Raw genomic sequence first — 9795 nt, forward strand, 5'->3', positions numbered from 1 at the left:
GGCGGGGGGCGAGTCGGTGCTGTGTCATTAAGATGGCAGTGGTCCCTTCCCCAGCCGTCTCCACCCCGCCGGCATCCCTGCTCCTCCCTCCCTACCCCCGCCTGGCCTAGGCGGACCTGGGGAGGCCCAGGCGGCGGGAGGGCGAGGTGTCCCCCCTCCGGCCTCCGTAGGCGCCCATCCGGGCTGTGCCCCAGCCCACCAGAAGAAATGGGCCGTGGCTGGAAGATGTGGTGTCCTTGGAGGAAGCAGCACACGGCAGCCTGGCCTTCTTTCCCTCCCCGAGCCCCACGGTGATGCCTGTCTATGTGCTTCCCCGCTCTGACTCTGTCCCAGCAGATCAGTGTTGGGAAGCAGGCTGAGGGCTTCTTAGTGGTTTCCCTCGTTTCCAGCCTCTGTATTTGGGTCCCTTGCCTCTTTGATTTAAAAAGGGTATCTCTGCTGAATGAGTGTGGCGTTTTCCAGGTGCTTATGGGTTGGGGAGGGCTCATTCTGTATCTGTTTTGGAGCTACTCCAAGCTTTTGAACACAGCAGCAAAAATAAAACAATGTTCTGTTAACCTTCCTCACACTGTAGTTTGGCAAAGTTCCCTATGGCACTGGGAATTAGGCTTTCAGGCAGGGTGGCATGGTTTTGTTGGTAATGGTTGTACCACGCTCTGAACGTGTGGACTGTGCGTGCAAGGTAAGCTTATGAGGAAGCTCAGGCTTTTCTGATTCGGTAGCATCCTGCCATAAATGGACAGGCAAACAGGTTTTCACATACATCATCCTGACAGGAGTACCTGTTCTTCTCGGACAGCCAAGCTGGGGCTTGCCATCTTATTTCCAACTAAATGGCTGGTATTTAGGAATGAGCCGTACCCATGATTTAATGAATAATGAATAGTGTTCCTAGAGGTAAGGCTGTGCCTGTCCTGGCCATTGGAATGGCATTCTTTACCACCTCCCTTCAGTTTTTCTCTCTTCTTCCTTCCAGGAGTCAGATGGCGGCTTGTACATCTGCATGAACACGTTCCTGGGCTTTGGGAAGCAGTATGTAGAAAAGCACTATCAGAAAACAGGCCAGCGGGTCTATCTGCACCTCAAAAGAACACGTAAACCGGTAAAAAATAAAAATAGATACAGTCAAATTTGTTCAGAAATTGAGAGCTCGACTGCGTCTCTGTATTCAATCAGATACAGAGTTTTCTCTTCTCAGATATAATTGATGTTGTTCTTGGTGAATTGAGGTTCTTCAGCTCTGCTTATATTGAATTGTTGTATGGATTGCCCCCGCTATTTCTGCCTGGCCTCTTTCTTTTTTCAGAGTAGCTTAATTTCAATCCTTAACGCTTGCCATAGCCCCCTAACTCTTATTTCCCCATTTCCTCTCAACGCGATAGAAGGAAGAAGACACCAACTCCAGTGCTGGGGACCCCCCAAGGAAGAAACCAACTCGCTTGGCTATTGGTAAGAAAGCACTTGTGTACCATATCGTCCTTGTTGTTTTGGACCTGCCTGGCTTTGTGGCACATCTCTTTTGCCTTTCCTCTTCTGGGCTAGTTGAAGCTAGTATCCCCGGTGGAATTCAAGCTTCATGTTTTCTAGTGTGTCTTAGGTGGGCAGTTACTGCAAAACAGTTGTTGAGGTGTTAGTTTTGTTCTGTGCTCAAAGCTGCATCATGTCTTCTGTAGATAAATATGTTTTGCATCCTCTCTTAACTCTGTATGCCTGACTCAGCGTGGTGTAGGGCTGTTGCTTTATATGGATGCATCCAGTGTGGGGCTGAAGTTTGAAAAAATGTGAAGGTCTGAGAAAAGTTTAAAGTTTCTGACAGAAAAACTGTTTTTTAAGCTTCTGAGAAATTGAACTAGTGTCATTCATACAGATGGGGAAGAAATTACTGGTAAATGCTGTATTAACGCTTTTGGCTCGATATTTCTTTGAAATACAAGGCTGATACTGGAGGAAATACATGCAAACATTAAAATATTAAAAACAAGCCCTTTTTTGGAAGAATGGGACTGCTGTTCCATTACTCTCTTGCACCGGCTGCAAAGGCTGTCATGGCAATCAGTGAAGATGCTGCTTATTTGGAGCAGTCTCAGCTAGTAATTTCTGAACCATTATGGAGAGCCATAAACCAGAGGATAGGAACATTTTTTAGCAGTAACAGGTTCTTGGCTTGCTGGAAGCTGACCACTAGAGGGAAATCCAAAACCTGGACAGTGCACATCTTGCTTTTTGCTCATTCTTTCCCTGGGTGTGCCATTGTGTAGCAGACGTCCAGTGACTCTAAGGCTGCCACAGTGCAAATGCCAACATTAAGACTCGGCTGCCCCCTGTTTTTATGGTGAGGTGAATGGAGTCCCAAAGGTCACTTCTAGCAAAATTGAGACTAGAATCTATGTTTCTTCAGATAGCCAGTGCTTTTATGTATAAGATTATGCTGCCTTTGGAGAGATGAGGCCCAGTCTGCATTATGAGTTATTTCTGCATCCTCAATTCCACAAAGGTCTTGAGACAGGTGTTGTCACTAGGTCAGCAAATAGCTGCCTGTGATAACAGCTTAGTGGCATGAATGGAGTGGGAGAGAATAAAAGAAAGTATTAGCCCTTTTGAGGCAGTGATCTTAAATCCAGGAGAGATTTTTTTTCTTCTTTTTTTAGGTAAACTGTGGTGGTTTAGCTAATCCCGACATGGGAGATTTTTTAAAGTACTAGAAAGATTTAGGAGCAAAATGTCATTGGCTGCAAAATGTAACCCTTAATCTCTCTGTACCTCAGCTTCCTTCTCTGTGGGGAAAAAAATCTGTAGTGCTCGTGTTCCATGCCCACGTGTGGGTTGAACGACTTTCGGAGTTTGTGGTGCTTAGGTAAAACCATGGAGAGGGAGGCAGTGTACTTCATGGCAAGCTATTGCCTATATGTGGGGGGAAAAAGGGCTAGGAGGCGGTCTGCTGGCTGAAGACCCTTCGCCTCATCTGGAGCCTCAGAAGGTTCATGTAACCAACCAAGGGGACCTCACCAGTCTGTCTTAGTTTGTTTAGAGTTCAGGAATTGTGTAATGCCCTGAGGGATTGTGTATTGCTTTACTCTATGAAGTGGTGACAGGACATCTCTCTGGGATGTGCTGAAGAGGATTATCTCGGTATGTTGTTGTATGATGTTGGTGACTGTTTTCAGGTATTTCTAAAATCACTCAGGCTTGCCGCATCTGCATTCATACATGGCAGTTTGTGCATAGTCTAAAAAAATTAGGTATTTGAGGGGAAGGTTGCAGGAAATATTGTGGGAACCGGGTATTTTTTCAATGTTTTAACTAAATGCAGTAGCAGTTATCAGAACTGTGTCACACACGATTCTTGAGGCTGAGGCATTAAGCAGCAAAACCTGGTGTTCCCTTCAGGGATTTGTTGCAGCGACAGATCTTCAGAGATCTATGGCATAGATCTATTGCAGTCACAGCATGCCATTTCTAAAGAAATAAAGGAAATTCAGTTAAAAAAAAACATAGGGGGCTAGGACTGCTAGTAAGCAATGTGTCTTCTGCCTGTTTCCTTCTGGGATGTAAAGTGTCAACGCTTGGAGAACAGGAAAGGCCCAGGTTTTTTCCTGAGTACCGGCATAAATAAAAAACTGTTCCCTCTGCTGCAAATTTTACTTTTCGGTGACCGTCCATTGTGACTTGACAACTGGCAAATAACCCATTATGTGTGGAACTCCCATTTCTGTTGCAACCTCTGGAAAACATGTCTCGGTGGGCATGAGAAACTACTAGTGCTATACCATTCCTAAGACTTTTTCTGTAATTCTGGATGTTATGGAGTTCAAGACTCTGAACTGTCCTTCCTGGAAAAGGCAAGAAGCAGAGCCAGGCTCTGCTGGTAGACTAGACCTTTGAACAGGGTTAGAATATGATCACATCATGCACATCTCCGTTCATCATCTTGGATATTCTGTGAAGGATGAACAGCAAAGCTTTATCGTGGCTCTGTTCTGGTGACTGTCTCTCTAGAGCAGGTCTTTTTTTCTGGTTGTAGTCAGGGTCTGGAGATGCCTTCTAAGCATCTGTAAAAAGAGCTGGGAAAAGCAAACCTATTGTTGCTAGGCTTGTATTTGCTCCCGTGAAGTCCACCCCTCCAGCAGAAACTTTGGGATCCAGAAATAGAAGACAGGTTGTGGATCATTGATCTAGAGCTTTGCGTTAGTCATGGTTCCTTGTTTCATGTAAGCTATGGGCAATGAGGCCTCAGAAGCTATTTAGTTTTACCTGTTACCACAATGTTTTTTCTTCCTGTAGGTGTAGAAGGTGGATTTGACATTACAGAGGAAAAGTTTGAATATGACGAAGATGTAAAAATAGTAATTTTCCCAGAGCATTTGGATATTCCTCGCGATGGGCTGGAGGGACTACCAGACATGGTCAGAGACAGGGTATGTTTCGGTGGAGGGCAGTGTTTTCTATTGTTAAGGAGGAAATGCACCATTACAGAGGAGGAACCACTGTCCTGTAAAAAGCATCCTGCAGAACTGCTGTGAAGTCTCAGCTTGGAGTAATCAGGCTTGTTCTACACTTGCACAGTGCTTTATATTACGGAGCCCTGGCTTATGACTGAGGCTCCTCAGTGCTGCCCTGGCACAACAGACTTGCCGATCTGAGCCTAAATGTGGAGTGTTGTGGCACTGGAAGCTTCTCTCCTTGTGCCCTTCATTTATTTTTTTTCCTGCTGTCCTAATTCCAGATTGCCAGTGCAGTCGAGGCCATCCTGACAGCAGATTCAGCCTCACGGAAGCAGGAGGTGCAGGCCTGGGATGGGGAGGTTCGGCGTGTATCCAAACATGCTTTTTCCCTGCACCAACTTCAGAATGATGTCCGCATTCCACCATGGTGAGCATAGTACTGAAATTAGCTGTGTCACTCTGTATCCCAGACCCACCCCTATCACCACCTTCTCCTGTCCTGGACTGCAGCAGCAGTTGAGACTTCTTTTGGGAGTGTCTGAGTGTGCCTTAGATTCAGGGGAAATGGCAAACTAAGGTATTTCAGGATGCTTGGTGCTCTGAAAAGAGGAATGAGATTGCTTATACTATGGCCAGTGGGTAGTAATGGAGAGAGCCCGGGAGGCAGAACCCAAAGGTTTTCACCCTAATCTCTTTTTCTCTGTTCCTTGTCAATAGTGGCTGGAAGTGCAGCAAGTGTGACATGAGGGAGAACTTGTGGCTGAACATGACTGATGGAGCCATCCTCTGTGGTCGACGCTATTTTGATGGCAGTGGTGGCAACAATCATGCAGTCGAGCATTATCGGGAAACTGGCTACCCACTGGCTGTGAAACTGGGAACAATTACTCCTGATGGGGCTGGTGAGAAGGGGGATCCTGTGAGGGTTATAGACGCCAGGCACCACTAAGGCTGTCTGTGGTCTCTGACAAGGGAGGATTTCCAGGAATTAGGCTGGTGTTGCCCATCTTATGACCTGGAACATTCAGTGATCTTGATATCATGAACTTTCCCACTCTGACCTGCTTCTTGTGGCAGGCAAAGAACCAGCTGATAAAACCTTGCCTTCCTCCTCCCCTCCCTTGTAATTTGGAGGGGTTTAGAATAGTTATCCAGGTTGCCATCTTACCTTCTGTGGTGGGATGTTTATCAAAGAATTTTGTGTGCAAAGCCTGAATGGAGAGTATACGGCATGGTAACCCACTTCCCTCACTCCAGACATACATGTACCTCTGCACCTTGATCAATGACAAAGTTGTTTGTCTTGTCACACTTTTTGGAGGAACCTCAATATTCTGTCTTGTCATGGTACTCTCCTGAGAAAGGAGAGACACTGCAACTGCTCGGTTTGTTAAAAGTCCCAGTTCTGAGCACTCTGTTCTCATCATGCAGCAGTGGACGTTAGATCACAGACCATTGTAAGTCTCTCCTTTTCCTCTGTGTTCCTGCATAGATGTCTACTCCTACGATGAGGATGACATGGTGTTGGATCCCAACCTGGCAGAACACCTTGCTCACTTTGGGATTGACATGCTCAAGATGCAGAAGGTGAGGGGTGGGGCGGGGTGGGGGTGGGGATGGTCCTCCACAGGCCCAGAGCGGGAGAGAAGCAACTTCGAGGTGTCTTAACTGGATCCCAGCTTTCTGGGGCTGTGCAGAACCATTGTTCGTCAAGAAACCCTGGTTTTTGTCAGGCAGAGTTGTCTTGTCTGCCTCTCTTCTTTCATTGCCTTTTTTGCCTTTCTTTCCAGTCCCTCAGGTTTATTTCCTTGGGGTTTTGTGTCAGTACTGTGGGCAGGGAGGTTCCCAGGTGCTGAGCTTTGTTCCCTAGGTTCAGTATTAGTGTGTGATTTCCATGGCCCTTTACAGGGGATCGTTCTCCCATGTTTCTTATCATTCCTTTTTCTGTCCCAGGTATTCAGATATACGAAAACAATTCTTGTATCTTCCTCCTCTTCTAATTTAATACAACAGAATGGATTTGACCTATGTTTCTCTACAGCATTGCACTTTTCACACCTCTGATGTTCCCGTGAATCTTCTTTGAGGGTTTTTCCTGTTCTTTCCCTCCACAGACAGACAAGACAATGACAGAACTGGAAATCGACATGAACCAGCGCATTGGGGAGTGGGAGCTCATCCAGGAGTCTGGTGTGCAGCTCAAGCCCCTCTATGGGCCTGGGTACACCGGTATCCGTAACCTGGGCAACAGTTGCTACCTCAATTCTGTGATGCAGGTGCTGTTCAGTATCCCAGACTTCCAGAGAAAGTAAGTGAGCTTAATCACTCCTTTCCATTAGCCTGGGATCCCCTGGGATCAGTACAAAGGTCTCCTAGAGCTGGGAGCTTCTGTTACAGTAATCAGGCTCAGAACTGCCTCTTTACTAGACGAACCTGTACGTCCCTTAGATTGCTCCGGTTTGCTTTCCAGGTACGTGGACAAGCTGGAGAAGATATTCCAAAGTGCACCTTCGGACCCCACACAGGACTTCAGCACACAAGTGTACGTAGAGTTTTGGTGAGAGAAGGAAGGCTGAGGCTGCCTGGGTGCGTCCCCTCTGCGCTGCTACAGTGTGTTTTGCTGCAGGTTTCTCCCTCAAGCCTTGCCTCTCTGTTTCCGTGTCCATCTCTAGAGACACTGATCCTCAGTGTCTAAGCCAAGGAAGTTCAGCTGAATGCCCTAGTTGGAGAGGACAGAGTCAGTGTTCATAAGAGGGTCTTAAATGTATTATATGGGGAGCGCAGTACCATCTGTTACCACGGGGGGATTTCTGGTAGGCATATTTTGTCTGCGTAACAGCAAAAAGGTGCTTGCTTTCTGCGACAGAGGGAGATGGCTGAGAGCAAAGAAATGCATAGATTTAGGCAACTTTATTCTCAGTGGATAATTTATATATGCTTAAAGAGGCTTCCTGCAAGAGGTATTGTGCGAGCAATAGCAGGAGTATATACAGAAGAAGGAACACAAGATTTGGGAGGGTGTTGCATTTTAAATACATGAATTCTGTGCTGCAGCTGCTATAAAACAGCAAAGCAGTATATGGAGGTTTGGGGTGGAGGAATGGAAGGTGGCATTTGTGGAAGGCAGTTCAGTGGTAAAGGAGGATTCTAAATTTGGACAGCCTGGGGTGAGGTTCACTGAGGAGGGGATTAAGTCGAGACAGCCAGAAAGACTTTTGCCTGGGCAAAGGTAGGAATTGTTAGGGTTTGGCTCCAGACAAATGGCAACAGTGATGGGGAGGGACTGGAGTGAAGCGGACTAGTAGGAGAGTCTGAGCATAGGAGGGAATCACTGAATGTTACTGTTGTCCATTAAGTGCCTCATGCAGTCATTCTTGATCTTTCCCCTGGGAAAATGCGATCAGTCTGCTCACTGCAATGCTATTTCTGGCTCAGACAATTTCACTCTGCCCTGTTGTCTCCTGCACAGTCAGTTAAGATACACTGCTATTTTACCCATGTCAGGCTGCAGCTTAGTTTGGCTGTTACGCAGCTGCTGTATGGCTCAGCACCAGCTGCCCTTCTGCTGGGAAAAGGAAGCTGTTCCTTTATGTTCTCCCCACTGTGCAAGCAATGGTTGAGATTGGTGCCCAGAAGTCCTAGTAACTTTCAAGTCAATGATGTCGAAGATGATCTTCGCTGGTGCAGCTGATCTCTGTGAGATTGACAGTCCATGGCAGCTTTAAAGCTGGATGGGTTGATGTCGCTCCTGGAGCGTGTGGGATTGCAGAAACCTTTTTGATGCTAACAGTGACGACTTCATCATTCCAGAGCCAAACTGGGCCATGGATTGCTTTCTGGGGAGTATTCAAAGCCAGCTTCTGCAGATGGGGAACAGCAGCCCGATCAGAAGGTGAGATTTGGATATGGCATCCTCATGATGTGTGTGTTGCATGAGGCACTGTGTGCATTACATGGGGATGGAGAGAGAACCCTTTCTGAAGACATCGTTCTGGGGCCTGTCATCTGAAGAATAGCATGGCTAAGTGTAGATTGCTACATGCCAGGACACATGCTTAGCAAATTATGACCGCCTTCCTCTTCCACCTTGTTATTTGCAGGGTATGCAAAATGGCATTGCTCCACGCATGTTTAAGTCCCTCATTGGCAAGGGGCACCCAGAATTTTCCACCAACCGACAGCAGGATGCCCAGGAATTCTTTCTGCACTTCATCAACATGGTGGAGGTAACGGTTCTGTCAAATCAATGGAAAAGCCTAGCTTTGTTTTTGCCCCACAGAAGGGCTGAGGAGTAGAGGTGAGAAGCTGGCAGTCAGAGCAGAGAGAGGGAGAGAACACAGGGAAATGGGCCCAGCTAGCACCTGTGGGAGCAGAGAACAGTTGATGCTTGGCCATGTTTTCAGGGATGATTCCTTGGAGGAATCTCTTTTGGGAACTGCATAGCTGGAGATGTAAATTGTCTTCTTTAGGAACAGGAATGGCATGGGTTCCTGGGGTACAGAAGTTGGCTCTAGTTTACTCTTTGCTGTCTTTTCCAGTGAAAGGAGTACGGAAGTGAATACTCTTTAGCCATGTCCTTTGTGGAACCGCTGCTACTGCAGATACTTATTTCTGCCATGCTGATGTTACATCTATCCTTCTAATCTATCCTTCTTCAGAGGAACTGCCGCAGCTCGGAGAACCCTAATGAGGTCTTCCGTTTTCTGGTGGAGGAGAAGCTGAAGTGCCTGGCCACAGAAAAGGTGAAATATACCCAGCGTGTGGACTATATAATGCAGCTGCCTGTGCCCATGGATGCTGCACTCAACAAAGGTCAGTAATGTGCCAAGGCCAGAACAGTAGCAGACATGATGTTTGGGTATTGTACTTTTATTACAGAAATCCTTAAATAAGAAAGGGACTTCTTCAAGGACTGGCTTTGCTACTTCTGAAGCCAGATCGATCCTTCACCTGTTTTTGTGGGATCAGGCTGACTTCTTCAGAGGTGGTGTGACACAGTGGTGTCCCTCTAGAACCTTTCCCTCTGACACCACAAGCTGGGCTGTGACTCAACAGGAAAACAGGACTGCAGTAGCAGAGCGGCTCTCTCAAAGACATTGTCTATTTTGTGCTCCATTCTTGATGGCGCGTATCTATAGGCATATTCTGCCTCTGGGTGTAGCTTACACCAGTTGCTTTGTAGGTCCCTGGAGGTAGTCCTTGACTCGTCTGCTTTATTCTCTAGATGAACTACTGGAATATGAGGAGAAGAAGCGGCAGGCAGAGGAGGAGAAGCAGCCACTGCCTGAGCTGGGGCGAGCCAAGGTGCCTTTCAGCTCCCGCCTAGAGGCCTATGGAGCTCCGGAGGCGGTGG

General features: G+C 47.1%; 1 protein-coding gene across 2 annotated transcripts in view; it reads left to right on the top strand.

Moving 5' to 3' along the window:
* Positions 1–958: 958 nt before the first annotated feature.
* The window catches only part of USP5 (ubiquitin specific peptidase 5), a 13149-nt gene continuing 4312 nt past the window's right edge, over positions 959–9795 (top strand). For both annotated transcript variants that reach the window (XM_009639123.2, XM_009639124.2), the window contains exons 1-12: positions 959–1102; positions 1383–1449; positions 4282–4415; positions 4724–4869; positions 5160–5344; positions 5935–6029; positions 6557–6750; positions 6913–6984; positions 8253–8334; positions 8543–8668; positions 9101–9254; positions 9667–9746. In XM_009639123.2, the coding sequence (XP_009637418.1) occupies positions 1004–1102; positions 1383–1449; positions 4282–4415; positions 4724–4869; positions 5160–5344; positions 5935–6029; positions 6557–6750; positions 6913–6984; positions 8253–8334; positions 8543–8668; positions 9101–9254; positions 9667–9746 (1434 nt within the window). In that variant the 5' untranslated portion in view covers positions 959–1003. The remainder of the gene's footprint in view (positions 1103–1382; positions 1450–4281; positions 4416–4723; positions 4870–5159; positions 5345–5934; positions 6030–6556; positions 6751–6912; positions 6985–8252; positions 8335–8542; positions 8669–9100; positions 9255–9666; positions 9747–9795) is intronic.

The sequence above is a fragment of the Egretta garzetta genome, unplaced genomic scaffold (assembly GCF_000687185.1).
Source record: "Egretta garzetta isolate BGI_Z169 unplaced genomic scaffold, ASM68718v1 scaffold85, whole genome shotgun sequence".
Lineage (NCBI taxonomy): Eukaryota > Metazoa > Chordata > Aves > Pelecaniformes > Ardeidae > Egretta > Egretta garzetta.